We start from the raw sequence: 18,678 nt of genomic DNA on the forward strand, positions 1-18,678 counted from the left end.
AGACTGACAGATGAGCATTTCCTTTCCTTTGGCCCCCTCTTTAAAAAGTTTGCCCATCACTGGTCTAGGAAAAACTTGTTGATAGCCTAAACTACTGTCGTACCCATGAAAGCAGAGAGAATGGGGGACAGAAGTGAAATATGTTTAGGTAGAAATAAGAAGAGTTGCCAATTTATTGGGCATTTGGAGTAAGGGTGGTGGAGGTGTTCAAGATAATACAAAGACTCGGAAAGATAATGGTGCCCTTGACAACAATTTGGAAGAGGCGTTTAGGGGGAAAGATATGATGAGAACTTCAAATAATTGTGTATTATCTATGTCTGCTCTTCCAAATGTCCTCTTTTTTGGTCCCTCTACAGAGTTTCTCTCTGATCTTTAGATTGAAGGGACCTGTAGGAGCAAGAAGCAAGGAGAGGTCAGGTTAGGACCATGGAGAAGAAAGTTGCTGTCATAAGAAAAGACAGAGGGGGCGCTAGGTGTTTCAGTGGATAGAGAACCAGGCCTGGAGATGGGAGATCTTGGGTTCAAATTTGGACTTAGATGCTTCTTGGTTGTATAACTCTGGGTGAGTCACTTACCTAAATTGCCCAGCCCCCACTGCTCTTCTGGAATGAATACTTAGTACTGATTCTAAGACAGAAGGTAAAGGTTTGTTTTGTTTTTTTAAAAGTTGAGATGTGGGACTTTGCAAAGTTGAGAGACTGAGTTTGGACCAAGAACCACAGTTCCTCTAGATTGAATTTAGAGAATCTTAAGTGGAAGAGACAGGACAACCTCAAAACTGCTAGTTTTGATTTGACCTCAGATTCTCCTGTGCCTTGAGGTCAGTCCAAAATTGGAGATTTTTACCTTTGCTCTCTAGGAAAGAGGGTCTCTTCCTTCATCTACCAGCCCTAATCTATACACTTTACTTTCACCCATTATTTAAAACCCTTACTTTCTAAGACTTGTACAAAAATATTTATAGCCTCGCTCTTTGTGGTGACAAAAAATTGGAAAATGAGAGAATGTCCTTCGATTGGGGAATGGCTGAACAAATTGTGGTATCTGTTGGTGATGGAATACTATTGCACTCAAAGGAATAAAGAACTGGAGGAATTCCATGTGAACTGGAATGACCTCCAGGAATTGATGCAGAGTGAAAGGAGCAGAACCAGGAGAATAATATACCCAGAGGCTGATACACTGTGGTACAATCGAACATAACGGACTTCTCTACTAGCAGCAATGCAAGGCTGAAGGACTTATGAGAAAGAAAACTAGCCACATTCAGAGTAAGAACTGTGGGAGGAGAAACACAAAGGAAAAACAACTGCTTGAACACATGGGTTGAGGGGGATATTATTGGGGATGTAGACACTAAATGATAACTCTAGTCCAACTATCGATAATATGGAATTAGGTCTTAATCAATGATACATGTAAAATCCAGTGGAATTGTGCGTTGGCTAAGGGGGATTGGGAGTTTTGGGGAGAGGGAAAGAACATGAAACATGTAACTATGGGAAAATATTCAAAAGAAAAAGAAAAATATAATTAAAAAAAACAAACAAAAAATAAAACCCTTACTTTCTGTCTTAGAATCAATGTTGTGTATTGGTTCTAAAGCAGACGAGAAGTAAGGGCTAGGCAATGGAGGTTAAGTGATTTGTTTAGGGTCACACAGCTAGAAAGTGTCTGAGCCCACATTTGAACCCAGGACCTCCTGCCTCCAGACCTGACTCTCACTCTTATGAGCCCCCTTCTTTCACCCATTTTCACTGTCGAACAGAGAAGAATGACTAATGATCCTTTCTGGGACAGGGGCTGGATTTGTGATTTTATATGGCATTGCAGCTCCTGGATTTGGAAATGCCCTTTCATCAAAACAGATCAACACGTTTTTTTTCTGCAGTTTAGTGTCATAGAGAATTAGGGCATAGAGATGTTAAGTAACTTACCCAAGGTCACACAGCCAGTATCTGCTGAAGACACGACAAGAACCCAACCCTTTCTGACTCCAACACCAGCTGCCTAGCATGCTTTGGGGAAACGCTTTTTAAAAGATCACTATCTTGCCCAGGGCAATTGTTTTTGCCTGAGTAGACTTGGAAGGTTGGGTATGGAGAGAGAAAACCCAGAGGGAAGCTCTAAAGTACTGGGGTTTATTTCTATAAAATATATTACCATTGCCAGAGCAAGATTTCTGGCTAGGGTTCAAGGAGCCAAGCACCACGACAGAGAGAATAGCTTCTCAAGGGACCAGATGCTCCGAGCCCATTGAGCCTCACCCCAGAAGTGGATAAGCAGTAGAGTTACAGTTTTTCCCTTTGCCCCCAAACCCCACTGGGCTCGAAAGGGAAAGAGACGGAGAGCGGACTGCTAGGGATACTCTCATCCTCAAGAAGGGAGGGGGAAGCCTGCTGGGTGAGCATGCTCAGTAGGTCCCGTAGCTCAGAGGTTGATGGATAACGAACCCAACCTCCTTTGCTCATCAGCGCCACCTGTTGTTCATGTGATACAATTCATTCATGCACGGGGGCTTGAAACAAATGAATAAATGAGTGAATGTTAATAATCTAAGAATTTTGACAGGGAAGAGGACAGCCATATCGGGGAGATGAGACAGTCAGGCCAGGAGAGGCACAGACGTAGACGTTATCGAAGTTAATAGCAAGGAGAACTCAATCCATCCTTGGTGACCCCAAAAATCCCGTTGTGTTACGGTAGATGTTAGATCTAGGGCGATTGATGGATGAAACCATATACCTGTAATTGGCCCATATCCCGAGATTTAATGACATTGTAAAGTAACCTCTCATTCCAGGCAACTTGGGTGCAAGGCGTGATTCTAAGGCTTCCATCTTTGCAAGAGGAACTCTGAATCCTTGGAGTAATTGTGGGGGAAACTGGCGGCACTAAAGAATCCACAGGGAAGACACCTATTCTAGGGTTTCCATGAGCTGTTTTCATACCAATGGTAGCCACTTCTTTGGTCTAGGCTATGGAAGGTACTTTAAAGGGAATCCGAGAGTCCATAAGTCAGGGGGTGAAGTGATTAGAGCAAGTGCTGGGCCTAGACCTGGGTCCAAATCTACCCTCAGATAATTTCTAGATGAGTGACCCTGGACAAAATCAATTAACCTATGCCTCACTTTCCTCAACTGTAAAATGGCACCCTACCCAGTGCCATCATAGTAAATATTCCTTTCTTAAGTCTGATTGCAAGTGATCATGATGGTGGTATGGACAGCAGTGGGGGCTCTCGAACCACAACATCAGGTAAACAGCCTCCATTCCCTCAAGGCTACTCCCTTGAGGTGAGATGTAGCCAGCCTCATGCTGGAGACCCAACTTTTAGTGCATATGAGAACTGGGATAATGACCCCATTATCTACAAATTCTTCATAAAGCTAAAGAAGAATTAGTGAGTCATGAGGGGCAAGTCTGTGAGAACAATAAAGTGAGACCGAAGCAGGAGTGATGGCCTGGGAAAAGAGCAAAGGGACTGAAGATAATGGTGAGACTGAATCTGAGATTTAGGAAGACTAAGGCAAAGGGAGAAACTGAGGCATTGAACTGAAGGAACTTAGTTAAGGAGAAAAGACAAATTCATTTAATGATTGAGTATCACATACCAGCCCCTACTTGAGCAGGCATGATCTTTGAAGGCACTGTTCAGGTACATAGTTTGTGCTGACCCTGAATGCATAACTCATCATGCGCCACTCTCCAGGGTGCTGATTGTACTGGAACCTTCAGGCAGTTCAGCAAATGCAACCACAGATGTGCCTAACTTACCAAGGAGACACAGATGGTCCACATCCTGCTGGTTACCCTTTTCAGAGAGGGAGGCATCCTAGCAGATCTCAGAAGCACATACACAGACAGGGGAGATTCTCTCTAAGGACTCCAAATTGAGACAGTTGAATAGTCTCCATCCTCCAAGAACCCTTAAGCACTCATCAATCAACAAGCACGTATTAAGTATCTTCTATGTGTCATGTATTGTTCAAAATGCTGTAATAGAGCCATAATTAGGAATTATTATACCCAGGGAAAATTAAATTTGGATGGAAAGATATGACTATGACCCAGAAGAAAATCTGCCCTCTGGTCCATTTGCACTGAGTGAGACTAGGGTGACCTGTCTCTCAGGGAATTCAGTCCTTGTTAGGACTAGGGTAGGAAAGGAACAGAAGAGGAAAAACCCTTCAGTAATGGAACCCTGTTGGAGTGACTCGAGGGTGGTAAGGTGTGGGGATGGTAATCTCTCATTTACTATTTCTATTTTTTTAAACCCTTGCCTTCTGTGTTAGAATCAATACTGTGTGTTGGTTCTAAGGCAGAAAAGTGGTAAGGGCTAGGCAATGAGAGTTAAGTGACTTGCCCAGGATCACACAGCTAAGAAGTGTCTGAGACCAGATTTGAGCCCAAGATTTCCCATGTCCAGGCCTGGCTCTCTATTCACTAAGCCATCTTCCTGTTCCTCTCTTCATAATTTCTTGTAGGTCTTTCAAAGTATTTTTAAAAAATGTATCATGCCACAGTAATATTCCATCACAATCCCATGCCACACTCAATTTGTTTAATCATTCCCCAATTGATGGTTACTTTCTCAAATTTTAGTTCTTTGCCACCACAAAGAGAGCTGCTATAAATATTTTAAAACATATAGGTTCTTTTCCTTTTTTCCTGATTGCCTCAAGAAATAAACCTAATTAATAGTTTCACTGGGCTGAAAGGCATACACAGTTTTATAACTCTTTAAGCATAATTCCAGATTGCTCTCCAAATGGTTGGATCAATTCACAGTTTCATCAATAGATTAGTGTCTCCTTTTTTCTACATCCACTACAACATTTGTCATGTTGAACTTTTATCCTTTGTTTCCTCCTTGGATTGGACTGAGTTGGACAAGCAGAAGAAGAGGTAGAGGAAGAGGAGAAGAAGGAAGAGAAGGAAGAGAAGGAGGGAACAAGAAGACATTTTTGTAGTGCCTTAATGTTTGAAAAGTACTTTAGATAAAGTATCTCACTGGGGACTTACAACAAGCCTAGCAAAATGGGTGCTATAGATATTATTGAAGAAATAGTAGCTTAGTGAATGTAAATGATTTACCCAAGGTCATCTGACTAAAAGGTGGAATGATTGCTAAGGTCCCTTCCTCTCTTGAACTCTAAGATTAAAAAGTGATCATTACTGAATATTACCTCTAAAATGAAGGGAAAATTGGACACGGTGACCTCCAAGGTCCCTTTCCACTCTCAGTCTCTGGCCCTGCCATCCTGGGGTTGCTCTCCCTCTCACTAGTTCAGAGGCAGGTGTGTTGAGAGGGTTGTTGATCATCCATATTGACAGTGGTACTAGATCCCAGCTAGGTCTGTCCTGTTTGCACAGGTATGGGCTCCTTCTACACCTTGAGAATGTCCCAATCCCACAGGGGATGTTGCTGAACTCAGTAATTTCAGGAAATTGAGGACCAGTTCCTTAAGCTGCTAGCGGATACCCACCAGACTTACTATCAAAATGACATGAACCCTGGTGCAGGGGACAATGAGTATAATGACAGTAATGGGATGAAGGGAAAGAAACTTTCCCTAGAAGCCATTCTGTTCTGCTGGTTAGAATACTTATGAGAGTGATGAAGTCGGAGGCATATTCAGACACTGGGTCCTCGGGGAAGCATTGACTATGCCAAACAAATACTCATATTAAACAACCATTCCTGACAGATTGATGTGTCTTTTTATGACCTGCCTTTACAATATGATGACTCTATCCTTTTAAAAATAAGATTAATTCAGACAAGACATTTATTTTATGGGGAAATCTATCCCAGGGGTTAAAAATAAAATTCACACCAACAGCTTGGATAGGGTTGGTGGGGACTTGGCTGGAATCAGACTGGAAAAGCTTCACTTCCTAACATCATGGATACATTCACCATCAATGAATGGGCTGTGTTGATTCCCATCCAAGGACTAACTAGGTCATAGCTTGCACCTCTCTTGGAGTAGGAGTGAGATATGGTTTGCTGAAATGAAAACAGAGGAGAGTAAACCACTAGGCTGGGGTGGGAGGGAGTAGAAACCAAATATGTTTTTTCCAGTAGAAGTTAAAAAAAGGCTCTCAGGGACACTGGGGTGTGTGCATGTGTTTATATCATAAATTCCTACTTTTCTAGAATTCAGCACATTCAGAAAGCTCAAGGTACTAAAACCCTGTTTCCATGAGAAAGAGTTTAGTGATAAGAAGCCAAGTGGGAAAATGGTAATATGCCAGAAAAAACATCCCTTGATTGGCCTGCTCTGGGGAATATTCAGCCCAAACTCATCTTCATCTGGGCAGCTTGGTAGCACAGTGGATAGAGTGCCTGGTCTGGAGACAGGAAGATTCATCCTCCAGACTTAAAATCTGGCCTCAGACACTTACTTGCTGTGTGACTGTGGGCAAGTTGATTAACCCTATTTGCCTCTATTTCCTCATCTATAAAATGAGTTAGAGAAGGAAATGACGAACAACTCCAGTATCTCTGCCAAGAAAACCCCAAATAATGTCACAAAGAGTTGGATATGATTAAGCAACAACAGCATCTTCATCCACATTATCAGATTGGGAAGATTCTTGGCTAGTACCCAGACACCAAGATCCTCTGGGATCTTCAAGGCAAGATTCACTTACACTTGATTTGGTTTTAGGATTAAATACTTTCTTCTCCTTCTCCTTCTCCTTCTCCTTCTCCTTCTTCTTCCCCTTACCTTCTATCTTAGAATCCATTCTGAGTATCAGCTCCAAGGCAAAAGAGTGGTAAGGGCTAGGAAGTGTCTGAGACCAGAGTTGAACCCAGGAACTCCCATCTCTACATCTGGCTCTCTACCCACTGAGCTGCTGGTCCCCCAACCCCTGAATACATTCTTAATTCTAAGGATCTGCCCTATTTCTCTCTAGCCTGTCCCTCCAGCCATTAGCCAGGGAAATGATCCTAGTGGAATTGTAACCTGGTATCTGCTTTTGTAGGTATTATAGCCCTCACCTTCTCAGCAGCCACAGCTAATGAAGAGCCAGAGAAGAAAGCTCTCTTTACAATGAAGACTTTGACACCATCGAATGGATCATCGTAGAAATAGATAGAATTTTAACAATACAAATATGTATAATATGTACATGTAAATAATATAACATATTAAAATTATATATATGTATATGATATATGTATAAATAATATAAAGAAATATAAATGACCATGTATGGCTTCTCAGCTTTGTTGTTGTACCCTAAGAATCACTGGGATTTTCCACATGACTTGTAGCTGAAACCTCCTCTACATATCATCTTCTGCTATTAAAGTGTGAGTTTTCCAAGAACAAAGACAGTCTTTTTTTTCTCTTTGTATCTAGTGTTTTGAATTGCGCTTTGCACATAGTAAGTACTTTATATATGCTTTTTTCATTCATTCATGTATTCATTCATGCATAAATTGGTGGTAATATTTGGTAATTAACCAAAATATTTTCTTCATTAGAACAACTCAATCCTCAGCCATTGCACCAAAGTTTTACACTATGTGTAAGTATATGCAAGTATGTATATATAAATTACCTTTAGGGGGCAGCTAGGTGGCTTAGTGGTTTTAGAGCCAGGCCTAGAGATGGGGGAGTTCCTGGGTTCAAAACTAGCCTCAGACACAGACACTTCTTGGCTGTGTGACCCCGGGCAAGTCACTTCACCTCCATTGTCTAGCCCTTACTGCTCTTCTGCCTTAGAACAAATACACAGTATTGATTCTAAGATGAAAGGTAAGGGTTTTAAAAAATTAAAAAAAAACTCTTTAGGCAAGGTCAGAGAGCAGCTTTCCAAATCTCCAGCTCACAGAGACATCTCTAGTCAGAGCCATTTAATTGTCTTTGTCACCCACTTCCCTCCTCTCCTCCTATTCATTCCCGATGCCTCCTGTTCCACACATAGAATTTGCTCTGTTAACTGCCTGCAGATAATTCCTGTCTCCCCCATAAGCAGAGCAGGCAGCTACCTAAGGGGTAAGATTTCAGGAGCCCCCTAGCAAAAATGTCCCTCCCCTCCCTTACAGTTATTGTCTGAAATCTTTAACAGAGTGCCCAGATACAGTTTCATGCAGTGATTGTATATTCATTGAACTCCATAAAATAAATATATAGCTATGAGGGATACCAACGTCAACTGGCTACTAAGCTGTCAATCATCATAAAGCTGGCCAGTTTTGATTGGCTGTTGTATCTGAGCACTGTCTCCATGCCGATTGGTAGCTCTGCCAGCCAGTGATCGAGATAAAGAAGCATGAGCTGCTTCTTTCCCCTCTTCTCTGCTGATGGATTCCACACAAGAAGAATTCTAAGGCAACAGACTGACTGTAGAAATGGGAATAACAGCAAATATTTCTTGGTTTTATCTTCCTCAATTTATGGGTAGCTAAAGACTAGTAAATGGATTTCCATCTGGTCTCTGGATATGCTGTGATGGAGAGGAGCCCCTAAATGCTCTAAGATGGAAAGGACCCTATAATTAAAGCCTAAGATAATGAAGGCTCAGCCTTAGAGAGAAGGAAGCCCAGTTGCTTGCATTCATAGTCAAGTGTAAGTTGGGAAGGGGCGGCTACATAGATGGCTCAGTGGGTTGAGAGCCAGGCCTAGAGCTCCTGGCCTCAGACACTTCCTAGCTGTGTAACCCTGGGAAAGTCACTTAACCTCCATTGCCTAGCCTTTACCACTAGTCTGCCTTGGAACCAATATGCAGTATCAATTCTAAGATGGAGGTAAAGCGTTTTTAAAAATGTAACTAACTAATGTAAAGTCTTTCCTGAAGCAGGGTAGAGCATGGAAAAGCTACAAATGGAAAGTACCAAGTGCTTAAAATTCAATAACAAATTTATTTAATACCTACCAAATGTAAGGTACCATGGTAGACAGTGATGTCAAAAAACAAAAAGAGGAAAGAGTATTTAACCTTCTGGCCTTATGAAGTTTGTGAAGAGGAGGGAAGGGAAGAGAATGGAGAGGTTAAGACAGGAGGGAAATCATCCAGAAAAGGCGAGCTTGGCCTTTCAAATCCAAACTATTCCTTTACAATTTTCCAAAGACAGATTGACCCACTCAGACTTCCCTACAATTAATTGCCTCAGGGATGGATGAATGAAAATGAATGAAAAAAATAAAATAAAATATTTGTCATGTGCCAAGCACTCTGTTAAGGGCTGAGGACACAATTCTGGAAATAGCCCCTGCCCTCAAGGGCAACAATCTACAATCTAATGGGGAAGAAAGCATATAAAGGAGAGAGGTGGCCAGGAAGGGCTATTCTCATTTGGGAAGTTCCAAGGATAAATGGAACCATAAGGGGAGTAGGCTGACACATCCTTTCTAGGAGCAATGACAGAGTTAATTATGGCTCCAGAACTGAAAACAGTAGGAGGAAAGTTGGGGGGTTGGTATATTGGGACCCCAGGGCTGGGTTCAGAGGCCTGAATCCTCTGAGGCTTCGTTTCTGAATCAGTCAGGGAATGAAGAATTGGGTTACATGTAGTAGACAACTGAGGCAATCATTAGAGTATGCTTGAGGAGGGGTGGAGGGTGGAGGAAATGGTTGAAGAGTCCAGGACAAGACAAGATGAAGTTCTACAGAAACCTTGCCAATAGAAACTCAGAAGGAGACGTGAGATGCTTTAGAATTTCCATAGAAGTGGCTAGATGGAAAAGTAGAGAGGATGTTAGTTTTAGAGTCAGGAAGACTTGAGTTCAAATTCAGCCTCAGAGACTTCCTACCTAGCTATGTGACCCTGGGCAAGTCATTTAATCTCTGTTTGCCCCAGTTTCTTCATCTGAAAATTGGAAGTAATAATAGCACCTATCTCCTGCTATGAGGAACAAATGAGAATTAATTACAAAGCACTTAGCATAACCCTAGCATGCAATAAATTTCATATAAATGCTAGTTATTATTGTTATTATTATTATTATTATTCATTCTCCTGGAGCTTAAGGCTTGATTCCTGTTGGGTTCACTGGCTAATTTCTTTTGGATCTTAAGTACCAACTGATAGGGAGACTCTTAAAACATCAGCTTTTCTGATCCCCAAATGGCAGATGGAAAATGTCCTAGCTTCTTCCCTCCCTTCACCATACCCCTCCTCACCCCAGGATCAAGTCTAGAAATAAAGAAATACAAAAAATTCTGCTCTCTACATTCTGCACAGTCTCTCCCTGACTCCATAGTAGCCTTTCATTTTCATAGAAGGAGAAAAGAGTGAAAGAGGAGCATTTGTGAGGATGAATGTTGGCTTTCCTTCTGGGACTATTTCTGATTGCATCTGACTATGATTGCATCTCCTCTGTGGGGGTGTTTTAGAAAAGCTAAAGAAATTAATCTGAAAAAAGAGGAGAAGCATTTCCTGTACAGCAAGCAGGGTATTAGAATGATGGTTAAATTTTCAGTGTGAGCATTTACATCTCAGATGTACAAATACAAATCAGGGCTTGATTTGTTGTTTATAATAATAATAGTGATATGATAATAATAATAATAATACAAATTAAACTTAACAGTGTGTTGTAAATCTTTTTTTTTCAGAGAGCTGGTTGTTAAAAATTTACCAGCATACTCCTAAGTGCTGTTATGAAAGGAAGAAATCACGCCTGATGGAGCTGGGTTCCAGTGTCTGCATTTCCGCTAATTCTGTTCACAAGAGTGTTTGTAACCTTTTTACCAGCTCCCTGATTTCCCTCTCAGCTGAGTTTCTGACCATCCAGACTTGAATACTATGCCTCAACTATAATCTCACCCTGGAACCCTCCTTAGCACCTGAGATCTCCTCAACCTGAAACAGCCATTGCATCGTGCAACATCTTTCTTCTATGTCTGATCCCTTCTCCTTCTTCCCATTGGCACATTCCTCCCAAGCTCTCTATTTTCTAGAGGGGACCAGGCCAGCCAACCTTCTTTTCCCTCCTTGCTGCTTCATTATCATTCCCTTACATGGTCACCTTCACCATCCTGACTCTTTTTGTTTTAAACCTTTATTTTCTGACTTAGAATATAAGAAAAGTAAGGCTTAGACAACTGGACTTAACTGACTTGCTCATAGCTAGGAAGGGTCTGAGGCCAAATTTGAATCCAGGTCTTCCCAACTCCAGACCGGTTCTCTATCTGTGCTGCCCCTCCCACCCCAATTCTTTTTTAGACTCCCCACCCCCAACTTTTAAAAAATCTTTACCTTCCATCTTCGAATAAATACTATCCATTCGTTCCAAGAGAGAAGAACAAGGGCTAGGCAATGGGAGTTAAGTGACTTGCCCAGGGTCACACAGCTAGGCAGTGCCTGAGGCCAGGTTTGAACCCAGGACCTCTCATCTCTGGGCCTGGCTCTAAATCCACTGAGCCCCCTTTAGCTCCCTTTTATATGTTGTTTTGCCTCATAAGAATGTAAACTCACTGATGGCAGGAACTGTCTTTTTGTTTATATTTATATCTCAAGTGTTTAGCATAGTGCCTGGCACATGGCAAGCATTTAATGAATGCTTATTGCCATGTACTGTCTTGCCACGTTACCAACTATACTTTAATGTGGTCAGTCGGTCCCCAGGATATCCTGGGTTCACATACTCCTAGATGTCACCAGGTGGAAATATTCCTTTTTCATGCCTGATTCTCTGCCCAGTGAGGCATGGCAAGGTATATTAGAATAATAACTGACATTTATATGGCACATTAAAGTTTATAAAGCTCTTAAATCAATCTCATTTGGACCTCATAACAGCACTTCGATGTAGGTACTATAGATAGTATTACCTCCTTTTCTAAATTAAGAAACTGAGGCTCATCAAGGTTAAATACTTACCCAGGTCCCTGGAGGTTATAAATATTGGGGGCAAAATTTTAACTGATGTATTCCTGATTCTAGGACCTGCATTCTAACCACTGTGCTCCATGTTGCCTAAAAGCGAAGCACTGGCTTTGGTGTCAAAGGACCTGGGATCATATACTAGGTATGAAGGTAGCTAGGAAGAATAGTGGATGGAGGGTTGGGTTTGGGGTCAAAAAGACTTGAGTGTGAATCTAGCCTTAAGCATTCACTATCTATATGACCCTGGGCAAGTCACTTAACTTCCCTTAGCTTGAAGTGCCAGATATCCAGAATGAAATGCCAGAAACATGTATGTGTGTATGTGTGTGTGTGTGAATGTGTGTGTGTGTGTGTGTGTGTGTGTGTGTGTGTGTAAAGCCTTAGAACACTGAACCAAGGGCAAGAATGGAGAGAGAGAGTACATATATATGGGGTTCATTCAGCACATGTTCACTTATATCTGTGGTTTCAGCCATCTGCAATGGGTTTTGGAACATAATCTCCAAGGATATAGAGTCCTACTGTAATTTAATTCTAAAAAATGAGTGGGTAAGGGCAGCAAGGTGACTCAGTGGATAGAGTCAGGCCTGAGATGTGAGGTTCTTTATTCAAATTAAGTCTTATACATTTCCTGGCTGTGTGATCCTGAGCAAGTCACTTAACCCCAACTGTTTATCCTTTACTGCTCTTCTGCCTTGGAACCAACATTTAATATTGATTTTCAGATGGAAGGTAAGGATTTCTAAACAATGAGCGGGTCAAAGAACAAATCATAGAAACAATCAGTAACTTCATTAAAGAGAATGACAACAATGAAACAACATTCCAAAATTTGTGGGATTCAGTGAAAGCAATACTTAGAGGAAAATTTATATCTCTAAATGTATACATCCAGAAAAGAGAGAAAGAGCAGATCAATGAATTGGACATACAACTAAAAAAAAATTAGAGAACAAAATGTAAACCCTCAATTAAATTTTAAAATGGAAATTCTGAAAATCAAAGGAGAGATTAATAAAACTGAAAGCAGGGGCAGCTGGGTAGCTCAGTGGAGTGAGAGTCAGGCCTAGAGACAGGAGGCCCTAGGTTCAAATCCGGCCTCAGACACTTCCCAGCTGTGTGACCCTGGGCAAGTCACTTGACCCCCATTGCCCACCCTTACCAATCTTCCACCTATGAGACAATACACCGAAGTACAAGGGTTTAAAAAAAAACTGAAAGCAAAAAAATCCATTGAATAAAGAAATAAAACTAGGGCCTGTTTTTAATGTAAAAGAAAAGCAATAAAATAAACCACTGGTCAATTTGATTAAAAAAAAAAAAGGAGAAGAAAACCAAATTAACAGTTTCAAAAATGCAAAGGATTATACTACTAATGAAGATGAAATTAAAGCAATTTTGCCCAATTATATGCCATTAAAACTGACAACCTAGGTGAAATGGATGAAAATTTACAAAAATACAAACTGCCCACAATAAAGAAGAGGAAACAAAAACTTAAGTATCTCTTATCTTAGAAAAAGAAATGACCCATAAATGAGATCCCTAAGAAAAACTCTCCTGACCAGATGGATTTACAAGTGAATTCTATCAGATATTAACAACATTAATAGTTCCAACTAATCCCAATACTATACTATACAAACTATTTGAAGAATAGTTTTAGTAAAGAATCCTACCAAACTTCTTTCATGACACAAATATGCTATATTATTCCTAAACCAGACAGATGAAAAACAGAGAAGGAAAACTATAAATGAATTTCCTTAATGCAATTGATGCAAAAAAATTAAACAAAACATTAGCCAAGAGATTACAGCAATATATAATAAAGATCATATGGTTTGACCAGGTGGGATTTATACCAGTAGGGTGCAGAGTTGGTTCAATATTAGGAAAGCTATTGGCATAATTGACCAGATAAATAACAAACCCAACAAAAATCATATGGTTGTCTCAATAGACAAAGAGTAAACCTTCAACAAAATACTAAACCCATTCACATTAAGAAATACTAGAAAGCAAAAAAAAGCAAAACAAAACCAAAAAAAAAATACTAGAAAGCACAGAAATCAATGGAGCCTTTTTAAAAATCATAAATTCATCTAAAACCAAGAGTAAGCATTATTTTTTAATGGAGATAACCTTGAAACCTTTCTAATAATATTAGGGATTAAGCAAAGATTTGCATGATCAACACTAACATCCAAATTGTACTACATATGCTAGGTATAACAATAAGACAAGAAAAAGAAATTGCAAAAATAAAAATAGCAATGGGGAAACAAAACTATCATTGTTTTCAGATGTTACGATGGTAGACTTAGAGAACCCTAGAGAATCAACTAAAAATTGTTTAAAACAACTTTTGCATGATATAAAATAAACTCACAAAATCATTAGCTTTTTTATAAGCTACCAATAAAACCAAGTGGGAAAGGATAGAAAATTCCATTTAAAATAACTGCAGACAACATATGATACTTTGGAGTCTTCCTGACAAGATAAACCTAGGATATGAACCCAGTGACAAAACATTTTCCATACAAATAAAGTCAGAACTAAACAATTAGAGAAAAATTAATTGCTTATGGATAGTCTGAGCTAATATTACAAAAATCACAATTCTACCTAAATTGATTTACTTATTAAATAGCATACCTATCAACTACCAAAGAATTATTTTATAGAGCCAGAAAAAATAATAAAAGTCATATGGAAGAATAAAATGTGAAGATTATTAAATGAATCAATGAAAAAATATGAAGGAAGAAGGCCTAGCAATAGCAGATTTCTAACTATTTTACAATTTTAATTTATTTTACAATTATTATCAAAACAGTTTGCTATTGGTTAAGAAATGGAGTGGTGAATCAGTGGAATAGATTAGACACAAAATACACAGTAGAAAATGACCATAGTAATCTACTGTTTGGTAAACTCAAAGATCAAAGCTTTCCAAATAAGAATTCACCATTCGACAAAAATTGCTGGAGGAAATGGAAAGCAGTATGGCAGAAACTAGGCAAAGACCAACATCTTACCAACATAAGGTAAAAGTGGGTAAATGATTTATACATAAAGATGACATTATAAACAAATTAGGAGAGCATGAGAAAATGTACCATTTGTATCTAAGGAAACAAGAGATAGAGAGGACCACAGGAAGTAAAATGGATAATTTTGATTACATGAAATTAAAAGCTTTTTGTACAAACAAAACTAAAGCAGCCAAAATTAGACAGAAGACAAACTGAAAAAAATTTAAGTAAGTTTCTCTGACAAATGCTTTATTTGTCAGTTATATAGGGAACTGAGCCAAACATTAAAAGAAAATGCCATTACCCCATTGATAAATGGTCAGAGGATATGAACAGGCGGTTTCCAGAAGAAGAAATCAAATTGATTAAAGAAATGCAAATTAAAACAACTCTGAGATACCATTTCACACCTATCAGATTGACTACCATGACAGAAAAGGAAGATGACAAATGCTGGAAGGAATGTGGGGAAAAATGAGACACTAATGAATTGTTGGTGGAGTTGTGACTTAGTCCAGCCAACCAATCTGGAAATGCCCAAATCCCATGTACCTTTGATACTGTGCCCTATTGTGGGGTCCCTCCTTTCATCTGGATTTGGTTTTTTTGTCCTTTGGAGGTATGCTGTATGGGTCAGTTAGGAGATTAAAGCACCCTGCTTCTACTCTGCAGCCATCTTAACCCAGCCAACCATTCTGGAGAACAATTTGGACGTATGTCCAAAGGATTATAAAACTGTGCCTATCCTCTAACCCAGCCATACCACAATTAGGTATGTGTCCCAAAGAAATAAAATTTTTAAAAAAAGGAAAAGGAAAAAGATCTATTTGAATAAAAATATTTATAGAAGCTCTTTTTGTAGTGACAAAGAATTGGAAATTAATGACTGAGCAAGGTGTGGTATATGATTGTGATAGAAAACTATTGTGCTGTTAGAATGCTATTGTAACATAATGACAAGTAGGAGGAAAAGTGAACAGAACCAGGAGAATATTGTACATGGTAACAGCAACATTGTTAAGAAAGATAAACTGTGAAAAACTTAGTTACTCTGATCAATACAATAATCCAAAGCAGTTCCAAAGAACCTATGATGAAAAATGTTATCCACCTCTGGAGAGAGAACTGATAAACTCTGAGTGCAGATTGAAGAGCATACTTTGTTTACTTTTCTTGTTTTTCCCCCTTGTTATCCTTTGCAACATGGTTAATATGGAAATATGTTTTGCATGACTTCCTATGTATTATCTATAACAAATTTCTTGCCTTCTCAAGAAGAAGGAAGGGAGGGAAAGAATTTAGAACTCAAAATTTTAAAAAATTAGATTAAAAATTTTTACACATAAGTGGGAAATCCTTAACTAACTAAATATATATGTGTGTGTGTATGTGTGTGTGTGTGTGTGTGTGTGTGTGTGTGTGTGTGTGTATTATATGACATGCTCAGGGGCTTCTGAGGCTTGGAGAGTCTGAGCCTAGGGTGACCTCCTGAGGGATCCCTTGACTCCTTTGTGAAGATTTAAAATATAGTTGTTATTTGAAAGACACTGTTTGGGGTACTTTTACAGAAAAAAAGAAAATGTTCACCACTACTGTGTCTATTGTATTCATTTGTATATTCTATAGTTTCTAGGAATGCTAAAGGTAGAATGTTGTCCTTATTCAGTCCCCAGAATTCAGTTTTCTTTGATGAGAAGCAATTTAGGTCTTTGGTCCTCTCTCAAAATAATTGATATTTATGTCATGTTTCAGAGTCTACAAAGTGCTCCATGATTACTCTTTTATGTAATCTTCATATCAATCCTGTGAGGCAAATGCTATTATGATCTCCATTTTACATGAGGAAACTGAGAGTCAGAAAAGTTAAGTGACTAGTCCAGGGTCATGCAACTAATAAGCATTTGAGGCAGGATTAGAATTTGGGTCTTATTGACTCTATAATACTCTACCCAGCATACCACCTAGATGTCTCTTTTTTATTTATTTCAACCCTTACTTTCTGTCTTAGAAACAAATATAAGACAGAAGGGCAAGAACTAGGTGATTGGGGTTAATTGACTTGTCCAAGGCCCCACAGTTAGGAAGTGTCAGCGGTCAGATTTGAATCTAGGACCTCCTGTCTTCATGCCTAGCATTATATCCACTGTGTCACCTAGGTACCCCCGCTGCCTCTCATTTATGAGAGGCATTTCTTATTCTTTAAGATCGAGACAAGAAGAGACCAATTGCTTTCTGCCTATTACCAAAGAAGAAAGAGCCCAGCCCCCAACCCCAGGACTACAGCCTGCATCCCTCCTACTCCTGACAAAGCACTCAAAGGTTAGAATGATGTCGATGGCTGCCTAAAGACACAAATGAATCTGAAATTGAGAAAGAGGGACAAGAAAAAAGAGAGCAATTTTCAGAGTTATTATTCAAAGCAGCACTCCGGAACCAAGTGTGAGCAGAGGCTCAATCAATCACTCAGCAATGCTCCCCACCCCCTTCTCTCCCCACACACAGCAATTTCTAGAGCATTTTTGTTGGCAGGAAATGTGTATAGGGGCTGAAAGGATCTGGGGGTTTCTCCTCTAGAGCCAGAGTCCAAGGAGAGAAATCAACATCTCAGCTGCATCCAATGATGAGAAGAAAAGGGAGAGAATGGGGGGGAGGAGTGCTAGGATTTGGAGACAGACACCACCTCATCCTTTCATGTTTTTCAAGATGGCCCTTGGGATTAGGTTTCTTGACTCTAGAGAGAGGAGATGACCTATGTAGAGCATTTTAAAGTACTATATAAATGCTAATTATCTTCATCATTTATTCCAACCTATACGTCTTGTAAGGGAGGATAGGTGATTAAGACAGATTGGAATAGGGTCTCTTTTGCCCTTCTTGTCAATCTCGTAGAAGAGAGTTTAGAAAATTATTTGTTCTTTTGTATCAGTTGGGTGTGACTCTTTGAGGATTCCATTTGGAGTTTCTTGGCAAAGATGCTGGAGTAGTTTGTCATTTCCTTCTCCAGCTCATTTTAAATATAAGGAAACCAAGCAAACAGGGTCAAGTGACTTACCTAGGATCATGAGCTGGTAAATGCCAAAGGGAGGATTTGAACTCCAGTTTTCCTGACTTTAGGACTAGCTTTCTGTCTGCTAGGCCTCCTAGCTGCCATTGAGTAGCAGGCAAGGGAGGAATATGTTGGGAAATGTAGGTCAATGAATGGAAAAACATTTTTAAAGCACTATTATATGCCAAGCTCTATGTTACATATGAGGCATACAAATACAAAAATAAAAGACAGTTCCTACCCTCAAGGAGTGTAAGGATGGAGACATGAATAGATGAGTGATGGTCTTGGAAGGACACTTTGATCCAAAAAGTTACAGGGATGATACATGTGAAGCCTTGGGGGAGTAGCTTGACATAATCCATCCAAGAACAATGGCAGATTTGATTGACTGTGATTCAGGGTTCAAGAACCCAACAGTTCTGAGGAGAAGACTAAGAAAGAGGTGGTTGGAAAGGAAGAAGTAAAGTGAAGCATGACTGGAGCTTTCTGAGATAGTGTTCTGAGAGAGACAATCATCAATCAGGAGAGCAGGGGCCCCAAGGCAAAAGCTCCTATATGCCTTCTTCCTTCCTTCTTTCCTTCCTTCCTTCCTTCCTTCCTTCCTTCCTTTCTTCTTTCCTTCCTTTCTTTCTTTCCTTCTTTCTTTCTCCCTTTCTTTCTTCATCCCCTTCTCCCTTTCTTTCTTCATCCCCTTCTTCCTTCCTTCCTTCCTTCATTCCTTCATTCCTTCCTTC

The 18,678-nt window shown here is 39.7% G+C and overlaps 1 protein-coding gene across 1 annotated transcript in view; it reads right to left on the bottom strand.

Annotated features, from left to right (window-relative positions):
• Positions 1–3,697: 3,697 nt before the first annotated feature.
• NOX5 (NADPH oxidase 5) overlaps positions 3,698–18,678 on the bottom strand; it is an 83,752-nt gene continuing 68,771 nt past the window's right edge. Inside the window, exon 14 of the mRNA XM_044660110.1 lies at positions 3,698–3,838. Within this exon, the coding sequence (XP_044516045.1) occupies positions 3,698–3,838 (141 nt within the window). The remainder of the gene's footprint in view (positions 3,839–18,678) is intronic.

The sequence above is a fragment of the Gracilinanus agilis genome, chromosome 2 (assembly GCF_016433145.1).
Source record: "Gracilinanus agilis isolate LMUSP501 chromosome 2, AgileGrace, whole genome shotgun sequence".
In the NCBI taxonomy this organism is placed as follows: Eukaryota; Metazoa; Chordata; class Mammalia; order Didelphimorphia; family Didelphidae; genus Gracilinanus; species Gracilinanus agilis.